The 19,939-nt window shown below is 27.0% G+C and overlaps 1 protein-coding gene across 1 annotated transcript in view; it reads right to left on the bottom strand.

Moving 5' to 3' along the window:
* The window catches only part of LOC122511114, a 31,336-nt gene that overhangs the window by 9,076 nt on the left and 2,321 nt on the right, over positions 1–19,939 (bottom strand). Inside the window, exons 3-5 of the mRNA XM_043626174.1 lie at positions 19,710–19,835; positions 18,729–19,565; positions 11,896–11,982 (exon numbers count right to left, since the gene is read on the bottom strand). Coding sequence (XP_043482109.1) covers positions 11,896–11,982; positions 18,729–19,565; positions 19,710–19,835 — 1,050 coding nt within the window. The remainder of the gene's footprint in view (positions 1–11,895; positions 11,983–18,728; positions 19,566–19,709; positions 19,836–19,939) is intronic.

The raw sequence follows: 19,939 nt of genomic DNA, 5'->3' as shown, positions 1-19,939 counted from the left end.
AAACAAACTTAATTAAGAAAATTAAACTAAACAAAATAAATTTAGCGAATTAAAATAAAAAAACTAAACTAAACTTAACAAATTAGAATAAACTAACAAAACTAAAACTTAGTAAATTTAAATTAACAAACTAAAAAACTTAGAAAGCATTTTCATACGTTTTATATTTTTTAATCATTAATCAGTTTTTCAAAGAATACCAAATTGAGCCAAAAAAACGTATCAAAACGTTGCAACGTTTTAATACGTTTTTTTTTGTCTCAATTTGATAAATGATTAAAAAAAAATTAAATAATCAAAAATTGAAAACAAAAAAATACACAGAGAGGAGAAGGAGAAAAAAATCCCGAACTTAAATTGGGGCTAACCGGTAACATATTTTCAGTTTAATAAACCTTAAATAACGGTTCACCACCCTTTTGGCAGAACTCGCGTGCCAGTTATAGTCGGAGGCGATAATTCCGAAAACAAATGAAGACTAATGAGAGGAGGGTTGTCGAGTGCGAGTTAAGAGAAAGACAGAGAGAAAGAATGCCAAGTGAGAGAGAAAGGGTTCAAGAAGGAACCCCGTCACCCTTTTAAGTCTATGAAAGAGGGATGGGGTGGGGGGTGAGAAATGTTAAGCTTAAGCGTTACGGCCCCTAGGGTTAGTTGCCTTCGGTGTACCAAAAGAGAGGGGGGAGGGGGGATCCCTTCAGTTTAAGGGATGATGTATTATCGAGCAACTTGTTCTAAACGTGTTAGTTCTACCATTCACAATGTGAGATGATAATGTGTTAAAACTAGTGCCAAAAATAACGCTTTATGATATTTTTGAATCTTAATTGTTATTCTAATTCTAATTCCGATTCCAATTCCAATTCCAATTCCAATTCTAATTCTAATTCTGGTTCTGCTACCAATTCTAATTATAATTTCAATTCAAGTTCTAGTTTTAATTCTATTTTTAATTCCGATTCTAATTCTAGTTCTAATTCTAATTCTACTTCTACTTACAATTCTAATTCTAATTTCAATTCAAGATCTAGTTCTAATTCTAGTTAAAATTCGAATTTTTATTCTGATTCTAGTTCTAATTTAAATTTTAATTCAACTACGAATTTGAAATCTAATTCCAATTGTAGTTCTAATTCTATTTTCAATTCTAATTCTAATTCCAGTTCTAGTTCTAGTTCTAATTCTGGTTTTACTACCAATTCTAATTCCAATTCAAGTTCTAGTTCTAATTCTATTTTTTATTCCAATTCTAATTTTTGTTCTATTTTTAATTCTACTTTCGCTTCCAATTCTAATTCTACATTCAAGTTCCAGTTCTAATTCCAGTTAAAATTCGAATTATAATTCTTGTTCTAATTTCAATTCTAATTCTAATTCTAGTTATAATTCCAATTCGAAATCTAATTCTAGTTCTAATTCGAAATCTAATTCTAATTTCAGTTCTAATTCTAATTCTGGTTTTAATCAGACATAAGTATTAAATTAGCTTTTAATTTTAATATCAGTAGTATAAATTCGTTTTTAGTCGAACAGGACTTGTTTTATAATTATTAATGAATAATAATAATTTTCTTTCCAAGAAAGAAAAAAAAACTTCTCTGAAATTGAAAAAAGGAATTTCCTCCAATGATAAATAAATTTCATTAGCAATTTACGAAAGTTTTTAACGAAAATTTGAAATTTAAAAGATGAATTTAAACCTAAAGCCCTGAAAATTCGGTTGGGATCTAAGAGATACACATAATAAATTAATTCGCGTATATTTTCACGCCTTTCTTATCTATTCAAATCTATGCAAAACAGGAGTTAAAAAGCCCTTCTTCTTGGTATACGAGGCGTTAACCCTTGTAGAATTTCTCTCTCTAATATTCTCTTTCTCTCTCTCTCTGCTTCTCTCTTTCACTCCTCTGACTATTCCTCTACTATAATGTTCTCTTTGTCTATCGCGTCTTCTCATTCTCCTTTGCTTTTCATCGCGTTGTAGAGAGAAACGGTCGCTAGGATGTCTTTGCACACCCACCCTTTGCGCCCGTTCTCATTATCGCATCGCAACGACCCCTAAAATGCCACCCTGGAAAGGTTTCTGGCACCGATACCAACGTCACGAACCCTGAGATGTCCTCGAAAATTCTGAATAACTACTTCTATATTACCGGCACTTTTACGAAAAAGAAATTATTTTTTTTAAAGAAAGAAGAATTTGAGTACTCAAGAATTTTAAAGGAATTATTTTTTCTTTTACTCTAAAATATAATAGGAAATAAGTTAACTTTTACTTTTCTGACTATAAACGGACTTTTACTACTGGAGACAATAGCAACTAAAGATATAGTGACGTCTGACTAAAAATATTTTTTCTACTTGTAGCAAACTTTAAAAAGTTTGTTTGTTATGTCTGACTATAATCAGCTCTTACTACTTACAGCAAATGTATAAAACATCGTTATGACTGTAATGTAACTTCGACTTTTTTTCTAAGAAACTTAAATCTATGGTTTAAAATCTACAGAAACCATTGCTCTCCAATCTATATTTTCAAAAATGAAAGGGAAATTTTTGAATAAGTGTTATTTTTACAAAACAGAATAGAATTTTATTTCTATTCTATTCTATTTTTTCTACTTACAGTAAACGTATTAAACATCTTTATGACAGTAATTTTACTTTTTTTCTAAAAATCATCAATTTTTTAATCTACATTTTAAAAATAAAAGAGAAATTTTTAAATAAGTATTATTTTAACCAAAAAAAAATATTTTATTAAAAGAGAAGAATGTTTAAGAAATTTGTTTTTCTTTTACTTTAAAATACCAAGAGGAAAATTAACTTTTACCTGTCTCACTATATACCGACTTTTATTATTACCGACATGTCTGACTAAAATCTACTCTTTCTACTTACAGCAAACGTATTAAACATCTTTATAACTAACATTAACTTTTTTTTATAAAAATCCATAAATTTTTCAATCTATGGTTTAAAAATGAAAAGAGAAATTGAATAAGTATTAGTTTTACAAAAAAATTATTTCGAAAAAAAAATTAAGAAATTATTTTCTCTTTTACTTTGAAATAGATCAGGAAAGAAATTAATTTCCACCTGTCTGCGACTATAAACGGACTTTTACTACTGGAAATAATAGCACCATGAAGAATCTGACTAAAAATCTGGCTAAGTGTCTGATCAAAAAAGTTTATTCCACTTGTACCACAATTAAAAAATTACTTTTTAACGTCTGACTAAAATTTGCTCTTACCACTTACAAGAAACTTACTAAATATCATCTTGACCATAATTTTGACTCCTCTTTCCAAAAAACATAAATTTTTCCCCCCAATTGTTTAGAAAGAAAAAATAAATTCTTTAAGAAGTAGTTTTTTATTTGAAAAATTACTCTTTCGGTGAAAAAAGAGTGAAATTGGCAATTTTGTGGATTCTAATTTCAATGCGAAGAAGAGACACGCTCACACACACACATTCACGAAGAGGATACATGAGTGTGAGACGTTAGGAAGGTGGAAAAGACGAAGGGTATCATTAGTTACCGTCGCTACGAGAAAGCCCGAAGACCGGTCACCGGACCTGATTAAAAGACGGGAACTGAGGACATCGAGCAACCCTTACAAGACTTTGGGGTGAAATGTGACGCGAATTTAAAGGAACCGCTGTGATTCGACACTATGGGGATGGACAGGGATTCCCTTAAAAAGCCTTCCCTTAAAGGACCAGTTTTGTGAAGGGTTGCCCTTGAGTAACACGTGCATGGAAGCATTCATGATCTCTCCCAACAAAAATCAGTTCCCTTTTATAAAATATTTCATCAAGCATTTTCACTTCAATTCTTCTCTGAACTGTATTTTTATTTTTGGCGATGTAAAACTTTAAATAAAGAAATAAATGAATTTTATTTATTTAATATATTTTTTAAATATTTTAATTTTAATAATATTTTAAAAAAAAAGAAGAAGCATTTTTTATAGTTTTGTCGGACCAAAAATTACTTATACTACTAATTTTAGTATTTTTTAGAAGAAAGAAGTTTTTCACATGTGTCTGACTAAAAACTACTTCTACTACTTTTCTGTTGTGAAAAACTACTCTTATTCTGATAGCAAAAGCATTTATTTTCTTATGCCGGACCATAACTTTTTTATACTACTTTTTACAGGAATTTTTAATCGGAGCCTCTTTCATATAGTTGGACTAAAATTTACTTCTACTACTTTTTTACTTCTATTTATTGAAAGGACCGCTTTTCTTCATTTGCCTGACTAAAATTTACTTATACTACTTTTTTCCTTGTCTTTTGTGAGAGTAGGGCCTTTTTCCTTTTTGTCTGACTTAAATTTACTTGTACTACTATTAGCAGTATTTTTTTTGGGGGGAGAAGCTTTTTCCCCTCTGTCTGACTAAAATCTTCTTTTACTACTTTCTTGTTTATATTTTTTTTAGGCGAAACTTAAATACCGTGACAAAATAATTTTAAAAAATACAAAAAATAATAATTATACAAAAAGTAGATAGATTGATCCAGTACTAATGTATATTCAATTATTGTATATAATACATTATTATTATAATAAATGTATTATTCAAGAAAAAGTTTTTTTTTCTAATAAGAAAAGTAGTTGGGAGCAAAGAAACTTGGACAATTACATCTGCCAATTTTAAGTATACGAGGGAGAGATTTTTCTCTTGCCATATTGAGTGAGGAGGAAAAAGAAAAAAAAAGAATTTACTGCAAAGAGATCTGTGAGAAAAGACAGTTTTAAACGAAGTGCTCCTAACAATCTCCCCCAAATGAGGTAAAGGCCACCTTATTGAAACAGGGGTCGCGATTTTTCCGGCCTTCCGTTGGCGGTTAATTGACACGAAGGCAAAAAGGGGGCCGAATGAAATAAGTGGAATGGGACAAGCGCTCGCGCGATGTTCTTGTTAACTCGAATCCGTCGGGCTCTTTGCGATTTTTCATTCCCTCCTTTCTTTTTCCAACGTTAAACTACGAAGTATAAGCCACCCTATCGTTCTGTTTGCGCACTTGGACAATCATTTTGGTTGATCTTTCTTCTTTACTTTCACCGCAGAGCTTTACTCATAACGGCCAAATTATAAGCTACTCGATAGATTACTCTTTTTATTTATTTTTGATTTTTTTTGTTTGATTTCATTTTTTCATTAAAAATTTTATTGTAACATTATTTTATATTGCAAATTTTTAATTTCAAGAAATTGTCTGACTTCGAACGGACTTTTACTACTTGTGATAAAAAAAAATTCTAGAGTTAATGCGTTTGTCTGACTAAAAACGTACTTTACTACTGAGAAGAAAATTTGTAAGAAAGTCTCAGTTGTCTGACTAAAATTTACATCTACTACTTATGAAAAATTAAAATAAGGCACTGTCTGACTTAATCTAAGCTCTACTACTTGCAATAAAAATACTGACGTTCATTTCGATTGCTAGTTTTATATTTTTTTCAAAAAACGAAGTAGGACTAAAAACTGCTTTTACTACTGAAAAATTTTCTCTCTTTCTCGTAAATATGAGAAAAACGACAAAACTTCAAGTAGTAAAAGTCCTCAAATTTCTTTTTAGAGAAAAAATATTTTTACCTTCTGTCTGACTAAAATGACTTTTACTACTGATAGAAAATAAACAATAATTATGAACCTTCTGTCTGACTTATATTTGTTTATACTACTGATAATTAAAGAAAAATGTTTCTAAAAACACTTCCGTCTGATCGAAATCTACTTACACTACTGAAAAAAAATTTCTTTTGCTTTAAAACACGAAAGAAAAATAATTTTGAAAAAAATACTAAAAAATGTAATAATTCAAAAATTTTTGTAAATTTTACAAAGATTATTATTTGTCAACAATTATTTAAAAATAAAAAATTAAAATTGTTTTGAACAATTGAGATACTGCATTTTCTGACGTAATCTAAGCTCTACTACTTACAATAAACAAAACTTTGAGCTTCTTTCAATTGTTAGTTTTATTTTCTTCTAAATAACCAATTTTATATTTTTGTCTGATTAAAAACGGACTTCTACTACTAGGATTAAAAAGAATTTAATAAATTTTCGAACTAAAAGAAGTAAATAACAAAAAAGTTAGTATGACAGAAAGCTACTTTTACTATTGAACAAAAAAAAATTTCAATTTTGGAAAAATTACAAATAATTGCAGAAATTCAATTATTTTCAAGAGTTATAAAATTCTTCTCATAAAATTCAATTATCTTTCAAATTTAAAAAAAATTCCCGTCAAAATCCCAATTATCTTGATAAATAACAAAATTCTTCCCTAAAGTTTAATTATTTTTAAATAAATTTCAAATTCCCAAAAATATTACGCAAACATTTAATTATTTTCACAAATAATAAAAATTTCTCAGGAATTTAATTATTTACAAAATTTTTTTATAAATTCCTTTCTAATAATTCAATTATTTTTACAAATAATAGAATTTTTTCAAACAATTCAATTATTTTCATAAAATTGTAGAAAATAATAATTTATTTGAAATGATCAAAATAATTTAGAAAGTGTAATTTAGAAAACAATAATTTTATCACTCGGTCATTTTTAATTATTATAAAACATTCTTATAAGTTATTGAAATTAAATACATTTGAATTTGAATGTTTTGAAAAATTTTAATTCCTACGGAAAAATAATATTTAAATATTTATTTAAAAAAAAAGTTCTTCATGTTTTCCAATAATTTTACAATTAAAGAAATTCATAAATAAAGAAGAACATTTTTTTGAACAATATTGTTATTGTGAAATAAAAAATATGCATAAAATATTTCCTATTTCTTAATTATAATTTTTTATAAAAGTTAACAATTTTCTATTTTTTATAAATAAAAAGGAGAAAAATTTGCATAATTTAGATCAGTCAAACGAAATTTGTTATAGAAAAAAGCATGTAATAGACAAAATTTATTTGTTAATCATAATTTTTTTATATTTTCTAATTTCAAATATTGTTTTATTAAAAAACATGAAAAAATAGCTGCATTTTTTCGATTTGTCAAATAATATTTTTTAAAGAAAAAAAAACAAAAGAATACACAAATACTAACTTTAAAGTGTGGACAGACAGAATGAAAGAATTAAATACGAAGAAATAGTTAATATTTCAGACCTTTTCTTTATTAAAATAACTTTTACTACTTATAGAAAAGCAACAATAATTACAAACTTCTTGTCTGACTATTATTTATTTGTACTACTTATACTTAAACAAAAATGTTTCAAATCACTTCTGTCTAATCAAAATTTATTCGTACTACTCAAAATTTTTTTTTTCTTCCAAAATACAAGGGAAAAATACAAACTTCATGTCTGACTATTATTTACTTGTACTACTTATATTGAAATAAAAATGTTTCAAATCACTTCTGTCTGATCAAAATTTACTTGTACAACTGAAAAAATTTTTTTCTCCAAAATACGAGGGAAAAATACAAACTTCATGTCTGACTATTATTTGTTTGTACCACTTATATTTAATCAAAAATGTTTCAAATCACTTCTGTCTGATCGAAATTTACTTGTACCACTGAACATTTTTCTTTTTTTTTCCTTAAAAAAAATAAATACGAAAAAAAATAAATAAAAAATAATAAAATTAAATACGAGGAAAAAAATACAAACTTCCTGTCTGATTATTATTTGTTTGTACTACTTATATTTAAAAAATAATTTCATAATTTTCTTAATTTCTATTCCAACAAATTTTTTAAAAATAAAAAATAAAATTTTTATTAAACAAAGAGAATATAATTAAAATTAATTTCGTGATGTGTAAGTGGTCAATATAGAGAAATGTGAAGTGAAATATCTTGACGCTTGAGAAAACTTATAAAATTCGTCCCCTTGCACTTGAGTGAGAGGAAACGAAATTTAATAACATCCCCCTAGTTACACCTCAATGGGCACCTTAACAACCCTACAAAAGTAGACACGCCACTGGTGTCTCTATCCCACTTCATCCTTATCAACCTTTAGCCGCTGATATCTAATAAACCATCTCCCTCGAAATACACTCACACAGAACATCGACGATACCTATCCACTGTTTCTCCATCCCTTCTTCTCAACAAATACGAAAAAGGGGTAAATTTAAATGACCACTCTCTAGACTGGACAGCGGCGCAATCTGTGTTAAAATCGACGAACTACATTATAGTCAAAGGGTTCACAGAAAGTGGCGCCAATCTACTAATCAATAAAAAACTATTTTATCATAATTTTTACCGAAAAAATTATAAATAAACATTGGTATTTTCTATCTCAATATTTTTTTTTCTTGCTGAGATGTATCTATCTATAAATTTATTTTTATTTCATTTTCCTTTATATTCAAAAAATAAAAAATTATAGAAATGTATTTTGAAATTTTTTTTATTTTTGTCTTTTGAAAAAAGCAAGTTTAATAATAAAATCGATTCATTCTCGTAAAATCAAATCTGTCATAGGTTGGGAAATTTTTTTGTTTGTTGCTTTTTTTTTTGTTTGTTCTTTTTTTTGGTGGCAAATCCGAACGTTTTTCGAGTGCGATTAACCTCGACGCCGAGTTTAGTCTGGAGGCATGAATTCCATTGGAATTCGTTGAAAGCTCCAAAATTTTGATGAGACTATAGCCCACTGTATATATATATGTGTGGGTGTGAGAGGAAGAGTACTGATACTGGTGCACCAACAGTGTATTGTTTCGGCATGATAAGCGGCTTAACGGAGCTTTCTACCCCTTCCAAAACCCAGGCCTCTATTTTCACCCCTCTTCCTCCACTTTCACAAAGCCCTTTTCGAGAGGGATGAGAAATCAGACGACCTACTCTCTCACACACACACAAACACACATATACAAAAACCCTTTCCCTCCAAACAATCTCAAATCGTCAACTATCCAATCAAAACGACTATAAGTCTATTCAATTTTTACCTGAGAAATTTTTATTCATTTGGATTTTTTTTTTTTTGTAAGGCGGGGATGAAAGGGGGTTTCTTTTTGTTTGGTCTGAGTAAAAGTGTCTTTTACCACTTACATACAATGAACAAGAATTGATTGTCTACTTTAAAATTTCTTTTAGTGCTTAGGAGACAATTAAAGGGTTTTTTCGATATGTCTGACTAAATTTTATTTGTATCACTTTATGCAGGTACGTAATTATGTGAAAAAAGTATATAAATAATTGAAACAAGTTAAGAAATAATACAAAAAAAGGATTTTTTTAAATTGGCAGACTAAAATTTATTTATACTACTTTTTTCAATATTTTTGAGAAAAAGGAGTTTCTTTTCTCGTCTGACCGAAATTTACTTATACCACTTTCTTTCAGTATTTTTGAAGACAAGGAGCTTTTTTCCACTTGTCTGACTAAAATTTACTTGTACTACTTTTTTGTTAATACGTTAGATAAGGAGAAATTTATTTTAGATTTGTCTGACCAAAATTTACTTATACTACTTTTTTGATAATATTTTTAAACAGAAGAAATTTTTTCCACTTGTCTGACTAAAATAGACATGTACTACTTTTTTGGTAATACGTTTGATAAGGAGAAATTTATTTCTGATTTGCCTAACCAAAATTTACTAATACTACTTTTTTGGTAATATTTTTAAACAGAAAACATTTTTTCCAATTTGTCTGGGTAAAATTTTCTTTCACTACTTTTTCAGTATTTTTTTAGCTAGTGTCGCATTTTATATTTATTTGACTAAACTTTTCTTTTTGATCCTATTTACTAGAAGTCGATTTTTTCTCCAAATGACACGACCAAAATTGCTTTATAGTACTTTTTACTAGAATTTTTTAGGAAGAGCTTTTTTCACATTTTTCGGATTAAAATTTACTTCTACTATTTTTTTCACTGCTTTTAATTAAAATACGAATTTTTTTTCAGAATTCAGTCTTAAAAACCTTTTAAAAATTTGTCTGATTAAACATTACTTCTACTACTTTTTCAGCACTATTCATTAAAAAAAGAGATTTTCTTCATTTGTCTGACAAAAATTTACTTATACTACTAATTTCAGTATTTTCTATTTATAAGTATTTTACAATTGTCTGACTAGAAATAACTTCTACTACTTTTATATCTAGTAAAAAACTTTTTTTTTATAGAAAAGGTATTTATTTTCTTGTGGCGGACTAAAATTTACTTTTACTACTTGCTACGAACATTTTTTCGAGGAGCATTTTACACATGTATCTGACTAAAATTTATTGAACAAGCAGGAAGTTTTTTTTATATTTGTCTGACTAAAAATTACTTTTACTACTTTTTACTAATATTTTGAAAAGAAGGGTATTTTTCCCCGATGTCTGACTAGAATCTACTTTTACTACTTTTTTACTAATATTTTTAAAATAAGGAGATTGTTCCCCGTTGTCTGACTAAAATCTGCTTTTACTACTTTATAATTCACTTTTTTGTAAAAGGACATCTTTCATTCGTCTGACTAAAAACTACTCTTACTACTTTTTACTAGTATTTTTCAGAGAAGGAGCCTTTTCCCCGCTGTCTGACTGAAATCTACTTTATAATTTATGTTTTTTATGAAGGAATTTCATTTGTTTGACTAAAATTTTTTTTTACTGATTTTAAAAAAAATCGCCTTTTCTAAGGTAAAAGAACTTTTTATAATCAGCCTGACTAAAATTTAATAATTTTTTATAAAGAGGAACTTTACGTTTGCCGGACTAAAATTTACTTCTACTACTTTTCTGTATTAAAAAAATTTGCTCTGTTAGAAAAGTTGTTTATTTCCATTTACCTGACTATAATCGATTTTTTTCCACTTTTTGTCAAATATTTTGTAAAAATAGGCGTTTGTTTCTATTTGTCCGACTAAAATTTACTTATACTACTGATTTTCTAGTATTTTCTAGAAGTAGACGCTTTTTACCGTTTATGGGACCAAAATGTAAACTTTTAAACAAACGTAATCTTAAAAAACAGGTGGTTTTAGAAAATGTATTTCCAAACAAAGTGTGTTAGAGAGAAAATAATGTGTCAAATAATATTTTTTTCAAATAAATACATTATATGTATGTAGAATAAATTTTAATTTAATTTTTTTATTTTCAGTGCTAATTTATTTACTTATTTTTATTTAATTCATTTTATTTTCATTCTCAGTTTTATTTGATTTATTTAGTTTTATTTAATTAATTTTTATTTTCAGTTTTATTTTATTTATTTATTTCCATTTTATTAATTTTATTTTGAATTTCATTTTATTTATTTATTTCCATTTTATTCATTTTATTTTCATTTTCAGTTTTATTTGATTTGTTTATATTTATTTTATTTATTTTATTATCATTTTCAGTTTTATTTTATTTATTTCCATTTTATTAATTTTATTTTCATTTTCAGTTTTATTTACATTTTTAATTATTTATCGGGGAATTCGAAGTGTTTTAGAATATTTGTAATGTTTAGAGCGTTTCTCTAATAACAGAAGGTGTTAACTATTTGAAAATAACTTTTCATGTAAGGTAACCATGAAGGTCTTGGAAAGTTCCATCTGGAAAAGACGTTGGTGTAGGGATTAATCAGAGTCCTCTTCCACTTAGACGTGGCAAAACTCAATTTTGAGCGGGTGCCACGTTGCCGCTCAATTTTGACACCCTCGTTGCAACAGTGGCAGCCACGAAGTCGGTGAGAGGTGGAGTTTAGGTTGGGTTGGAAAACTTAGTTATCTATCGACGTTGAAGCGCTCTACGATGAAGAAGAAGAAGTGAACCCAACTCTCTCTCTCTCTCTCTCACTTACTCGCTTATACTCCTAGGGGGGTGATATTGGAGCTAGAAAATTTGTCATTGGGGGATTGGTGGAGGCCTTCGATTAAGGAGTATCGACTTACCGGATAACTTGAATCCCAATGGATCTTGTGGATGCCCAAAGGGAAATGGTCGAGGTCCAAAGTGGAAGGGATGAAATGCCTGATGTCCTGAAACGTGAAACAAATTTTAACTGAGCTTAAAAAGGCACCCCTATTTTTTTCTATTTCTAAATTTCTCATTTCGCATTTCTCTATTTATTTATTTTTTATTTTTTTTTAAGAAAAAGTTCTTTAACTTTGTCTGACTTAAAATTACGTTTACTACTACTTTTCTCTATTTTTAAATCTCTCATTTGCTATTTCTTTTTTTTTAATTTAAAGACCAAATTCTTTACGTTCGTCTGACTAAAAATTACGTTTACTACTATTTTTCACTATTTTTAAATCTCTTCGTTCCTATTAATCAATTTTTTTCAGAAAAAATTCTTTAGGTTTGTCTGACTTAAAATTACATTTACTACTAGTCAAAGTGTTCAATTTATTTTTTTTATTTTAGAAAAAGAGCTTTAACTTTGTCTGACTTAAAATTACCTTTACTACTACTTTTCTCTATTTATAAATCTCTTATTTACTATTTCTCTTTTTTTTAATTTTAAGAAAAAAATTCTTTAGGTTTGTCTGACTTAAAATTACGTTTACTACTATTTTTCTCAATTTCTCAATCTCTTACTTCATATTAATAAATTTTTTTCAGAAAAAGAAAAAATTCTTTAGATTTGTCTGAAGTAAAATTAAAAAAAAAAATTATCTGGTGTTTTCTATAAAAAATGATTAAAATTAAAAAAAATTTAAAAGTCTGACCTTAATACTTTTGTACTACTTATTCCATTAATATTACTTAAAATATCTCTTATTATATTAAGTTGAAGAACGACCGACCGACCGACCGACCGACCGACCCTAGCCGTATATATATGTATATCTTTTAAAAATAATATTAACACAAATGTATACATATTCACAAATCACACATGCGCAGTAGTGTTCTGTTAATGTTACGCATGCGCAGTAGTGTTCTGTTAATGTTACGCATGCGCAGTAGTGTTCTGCCAATATTACGCATGCGCAGTAGTGTTCTGTCAATGTTACGCATGCGCAGTAATGTTCTATCAATGTCAGGCATGCGCAGTAGTGTTCTATCAATATTACGCATGCGCAGTAGTGTTCTGTCAATGTTACGCATGCGCAGTAATGTTCTATCAATGTCAGGCATGCGCAGTAGTGTTCTATCAATGTTACGCATGCGCAGTAGTGTTCTGTTAATGTTACGCATGCGCAGTAGTGTTCTGCCAATATTACGCATGCGCAGTAGTGTTCTGTCAATATTACGCATGCGCAGTAGTGTTCTGCCAATGTTACGCATGCGCAGTAGTGTTCTGCCAATGTTACGCATGCGCAGTAGTGTTCTGCCAATATTACGCATGCGCAGTAGTGTTCTGTTAATGTTACGCATGCGCAGTAGTGTTCTGTCAATATTACGCATGCGCAGTAGTGTTCTATCACTGTTACGCATGCGCAGTAGTGTTCTATCACTGTTACGCATGCGCAGTAGTGTTCTGCCAATGTTACGCATGCGCAGTAGTGTTCTGCCAATATTACGCATGCGCAGTAGTGTTCTGCCAATATTACGCATGCGCAGTAGTGTTCTGCCAATGTTACGCATGCGCAGTAATGTTCTATCAATGTCAGGCATGCGCAGTAGTGTTCTATCAATGTTACGCATGCGCAGTAGTGTTCTGTTAATGTTACGCATGCGCAGTAGTGTTCTGCCAATATTACGCATGCGCAGTAGTGTTCTGTCAATGTTACGCATGTGCAGTAGTGTTCTGTCAATGTTACGCATGCGCAGTAGTGTTCTGCCAATATTAAGCATGCGCAGTAGTGTTCTGCCAATATTAAGCATGCGCAGTAGTGTTCTGCCAATGTTACGCATGCGCAGTAGTGTTCTGTCAATATTACGCATGCGCAGTAGTGTTCTGTCAATGTTACGCATGCGCAGTAGTGTTCTGTCAATATTACGCATGCGCAGTAGTGTTCTGTCAATGTTACGGATGCGCAGTAGTGTTCTATTAATATTACGCATGCGCAGTAGTGTTCTATCATTATTACGCATGGCCAGTAGTGTTATTAATTGAATATTAAAACAATACGTATTTAATATTTTTCTATAAAATATGAGAGAAAATAGGTTTAACCAATTTTATCCCTCGAAGAAGTACGTGATAATTTACTCACGATCTCCAAAAGGACATGTCAATTAAAAATTTCTTAATTTGACGTTTTAGAACTGGATCCAGTTCTCTTTTCAGAATTTATTATATTTTACTACATACTGAAAAAAGAATATACATGGGTTTTCTTGTTCACAAAGAAAAAATAAATTATAATATCAATCGAAGTTAATACAAAAAAAATAACAGTTATATTTAATACTAAAAAATTGTATATACAAAAAATATTAAATAAACTAAAAAATGTTACATAAAGCCTGATTTAATTTAGTTATATACATATATAATACTATTCTGTTGCATCTGCAAATGTTTAGTAGTAACACTGACACGTCGCTGTTAAGCTTGCACAGATGTGTTATACATAATTCCATCATCTGAAATATATAACAAAATATATTTAAAAACATGTTAAAGTAGCAGGGATGCCAGCAGGCGGAGGATTTTCGATCCCACCACGCGACCACTTCTACCCCCACTATACCTACCGGCGGAGGAAACGGAGAATACACGGCAATGATAGCCTTTTTCTGTTTTCTGTTATAAAGGTGAATACTAACCTAAACTGGGCGTAAGAGGCGCGAAATTCAAACGCATATTTAAAATCATTTAGGTAATTATTACTCTATTATTTAATAGTGATAAATTAAATCTATAAAATTTAATGAAATTAATATTTTATTATCACTTTTATTAACAACGGTAGCAAATTATTCTCAAACATATTATAATAATTATTTAAATTCATATTAATCACCAGTATTACATATTTTAATTATTACAACTATTTCTCTATTAATTTACTTTCTTTATTTAACTATTATAATTTTTTAGATTATTTAATATTAAAATATTAAAAAATAATATTTAATATTATTGAAAATATAATAATTTAATTCTCACAATGATAAAATTGTATAATTTGCATTCTTTGAAAACACTAATTTATCTCAATAAATTTTCCAGAATAAAAAATTCTGCAATATTATAAAAATAATTTTTTTACTTAAATAAACCTAAGATTATAAACATATTAAATTCTGTTACAGTTTTTATTGGCATTTTTAGATTACGTTCATTATTTTTAACAATTAATTGTGCGAACCTGAATACAATTATTTAATATTCTTTTTAATAATCACACTCTCTGTAAAAAGTCGTTCTTAATTTTATTAGTTTTTTTAGTTTCTTATTTATAATTCTATAAAATTAGCTAATTCTGATCTTTCAAAAAATTTAGTTATTACAATTAAAATAAATGTGATTTATTCTTTTATTATTAATGCAATAATTATTAATCAGGGTGTCTACTATTTTTGTTCAACAAAATTCTCGGTTATTTTCTGGTTTTTTTTTCCATTAATTCTAAATTTATTTCATTTTGAACTTTAATAAATCTACAAATGGCTTCAAAATTTTTTATTAGAGTTATTATGAACAATAAAATTCTTTTGACGAGTTGCTTTAAATTTTTTGAAAATAATTTTTTTTAATAATTTTTATTAAAAAGTTTGGAAAATAATTGAATTAAACAAAGAATATTTTCAATTTGTTAAAATAATCTTATCTGTTCATAATTATAATTAAAAATTTGATTAATTCAATTTTATTAAAATGTATTGATATTAAATAAATTTCTGCAAAGAATTTTACTATAATATATAAAAGTAATTGAATCCTTTCAAAGAATGTTATTATTTATGAAAATAATTGAATTCTTGCGAAGAATTTTATTAAAATTTTTAAAAATAATACGCAGTAATAATTAATTATGTACTTGATAATACTAATAAAAATTTAATTTGCTCAAGAAATAAATAAATAAATGTCAATTATATTAACATTCAGAAATTTAAAACTATAAAAATTCAAGAGAAGCTTTATAATTATAATTCTTGAATAATAATATATTAATATAACTTTTAGAAGCAAAAAATTGATTTAAAACTTTAAGAGAGACTTTATATTTTGAAAGTAAAATTATAATTACAATGACAAACTTTCCTCGATTATTTTCGAGAAATTTAAATAAAATTCTTTAAAATAATTTAATTATTTTCAATAGAATTGAAAAATTTCAAAAATCTTATTTTTTTAGGATTTTCAATAAAATTTTGCGAAAATTTAATTCTATTAAAATATTTTAAGTGTGTATCTTTTTTAAATTAACTAATAAAAATTTTAATTATTAATCTTCGCACTAAGAAACATCAATACATTAGCATATGACTTTTTATACAATTTAATTATTTCTCAATTATTAAATTAAAATACTTTGAAAATTCGTTATGTTAAAAAGTTTTTAATGAAATTCTTAAACAAATTTAATTATTTTCAGTTGAATTTCACAAAATTTCTATTAATTCGATAATTTTTTTAAACTTATTTACATAATAAATTTGAATCAGTGACTGATTTTTTACTATAAAATTAATTATTTTTAACTAATTCAAATTTAGAGAACAGTATAAATATTTATAAAAATTGTAATAAAAAACGACTTTTAAAAAAAGTATCTAAAAAACAAACAAATATTAAAATAATTTAAATTACTGTCTATAAAATACAAAAAATTTTTAGTTTTTAATTAACATGCATGTATATTAATAATTTAATAATAAATAAAAATTTAATTTGCTCAAGAAATAAATAAATAAATGTCAATTATATTAACATTCAGAAATTTAAAACTATAAAAATTCAAGAGAAGCTTTATAATTATAATTCTTGAATAATAATATATTAATATAACTTTTAGAAGCAAAAAATTGATTTAAAACTTTAAGAGAGACTTTATATTTTGAAAGTAAAATTATAATTACAATGACAAACTTTCCTCGATTATTTTCGAGAAATTTAAATAAAATTCTTTAAAATAATTTAATTATTTTCAATAGAATTGAAAAATTTCAAAAATCTTATTTTTTTAGGATTTTCAATAAAATTTTGCGAAAATTTAATTCTATTAAAATATTTTAAGTGTGTATCTTTTTTAAATTAACTAATAAAAATTTTAATTATTAATCTTCGCACTAAGAAACATCAATACATTAGCATATGACTTTTTATACAATTTAATTATTTCTCAATTATTAAATTAAAATACTTTGAAAATTCGTTATGTTAAAAAGTTTTTAATGAAATTCTTAAACAAATTTAATTATTTTCAGTTGAATTTCACAAAATTTCTATTAATTCGATAATTTTTTTAAACTTATTTACATAATAAATTTGAATCAGTGACTGATTTTTTACTATAAAATTAATTATTTTTAACTAATTCAAATTTAGAGAACAGTATAAATATTTATAAAAATTGTAATAAAAAACGACTTTTAAAAAAAGTATCTAAAAAACAAACAAATATTAAAATAATTTAAATTACTGTCTATAAAATACAAAAAATTTTTAGTTTTTAATTAACATGCATGTATATTAATAATTTAATAATAAATTTTAAATTTATTAAATAATAAAATTATATATTTAATTATAAAACAATAAAAAACTAATAAAATTAAGCACGACTTTTTACAGAGAGTGTGATTATTAAAAAGAATATTAAATAATTGTATTAAGGTTCGCACAATTAATTGTTAAAAATAATAGATAATAATAAATAATAGAGTAATAATTACCTAAATGATTTTAAATATGCGTTTGAATTTCGCGCCTCTTACGCCCAGTTTAGGTTAGTATTCACCTTTATAACAGAAAACAGAAAAAGGCTATCATTGCCGTGTATTCTCCGTTTCCTCCGCCGGTAGGTATAGTGGGGGTAGAAGTGGTCGCGTGGTGGGATCGAAAATCCTCCGCCTGCTGGCATCCCTGTAAAGTAGTTGATTTAATTATTAAGATATATGTAAAAACCCAATATACACTATTACCTGTAGGATTACTACATAAGATATTTTGGATTATCTTATATAAATGCATTATTTAATTATTGCTCTTCAATGGTTTTTATTATTTCTTATAATTATTATTTTGTTGTCATTTAAAGACGCAGCCGATATTGTTCAGCGCTGTCTTTTAATATTGTACTTTGATAGGTTTTATCATTATTGGTTATTAATTCAGCCTTCCTTAAAAGACGCAGCCGATATTATTCAGCGCTGTCTTTTAATATTGTACTTTGATAGGTTTTATCATTATTGGTTATTAATTTAGTCTTCCTTAAAAGACGCAGCCGATATTGTTCAGCGCTGTCTTTCATTTTTGCTCTTTAATTGTTTTTATTATTTTTTGTCATTAATTTAGTATTCCTTAAAAGACGCAGCCGATATTGTTCAGCGCTGTCTTTCATTTTTGCTCTTCAATTGTTTTTATTATTTTTTGTCATTAATTTAGTATTCCTTAAAAGACGCAGCCGATTTTCTTCAGCGCAGTCATTCATTTTTTTTAATACATAGTTAACCTTGCTCATTTCAAGATCATTGCTGTTTTTTATTGTATATAATTATTAAACCTCAAAATGTTGTTCATGGGTGCAATATTAATCTAAAACTTCAGTATAAACAATGTTTTTAACATAGTATTCTTTATTATTATTATCATCAGTAATACGTGAATTTGCTGTTAATAGTACTTTTAGATTATTTTTAGATTTTACTCTCGACACACCAACATAAAATTGTCCATGACTAAATACATGTGATGGTAAGTATAATCCTACTTTTTTAAATGATTGGCCTTGAGATTTGTTTATCGTCAAAGCAAATCCTAGTCTTATGGGGAATTGTTTTCTCGACATTTTAAAGGGTATTTCTTCATTCGAAGGAGACAATGTTATTCGCGGCAATATAACAATTTCATTTTTATAATTTCCGGTAAGTATTTCGGCATAAATGGTATAGTTTTCTAATTTTATGATTCTTAATCTTGTTCCATTACAAAGTCCTTTTTCTAAATTAACATTTCTTAATAGTATTACTATTGCTCCTATCTTTAAATTTAATTTATGAGGTGGTAGTCCATTTGGAGTTAGTGTATTTAAAACTTCGGTTGGTACTAGTGTACTTAATGTATTATCTTCTTCATCTTCCTCACAGAAATCTATACTTAAATATTCCCTACTTTCACCATTAATTCTTTCAAGAATTTCATTGTTTAATTCAAATACATCATTATTCCGCGGCGCTAATATGACCTTTTCGTGTATATCAAGTTCATTTGGATTGATTTCATTACCATAAATTTCTGTTACTATGTCACTATTGCATATTATTTCACTAGGCAATAATTTTGCTTGATTTTCTTCTTCAAAGAAGTTATTAGATTTTCCATTTCCAACCTCTAAGAGCCATAAGTTGAAATCTTTATCATCATTACATAGTCTTATATTTTCACTTAACGTAAAACATTGAAAATTTGACCATAAATTGCTTCTCTTAACACAGTTATTTACAATTAGTGTTCTGTTTCCATGTCTAACAATTGGCAATGTTTGTCTGAAATCACCTGAAGTAATTATAATTTTGTTGCCGAAACTTTTATTTTTGTCACATAAGTCTTTTAATAACCTATCTACAGCTTCAAATGCATATTTGGAAGTCATTGTTATCTCATCCCAAATTATAACTTTACAATTTTTAATTTTATTACCTTCAATTGTGTTTGATCGTATATTGCATGTTGTTTGTTCGTTTATTGTTAACGGTAACTTGAATACTGTGTGTACAGTTTTACCATTAATTAATAAATTTGCTGCTATTCCTGTCCATGCCACAGCTAAAACAGGAATTTTATTCATATTGAAATATCCAATTAATACATTGAGTAAATAGCTTTTCCCACAACCTCCAGGACCATCAATGAAAAAATTTCTGTTTTCT

This window comes from Leptopilina heterotoma, unplaced genomic scaffold (genome assembly GCF_015476425.1).
Source record: "Leptopilina heterotoma isolate Lh14 unplaced genomic scaffold, ASM1547642v1 Lhet_80, whole genome shotgun sequence".
NCBI lineage: Eukaryota > Metazoa > Arthropoda > Insecta > Hymenoptera > Figitidae > Leptopilina > Leptopilina heterotoma.
Note: the sequence above shows the minus strand (reverse complement) of the source record. Positions and strands in the feature narration are given on the sequence as shown.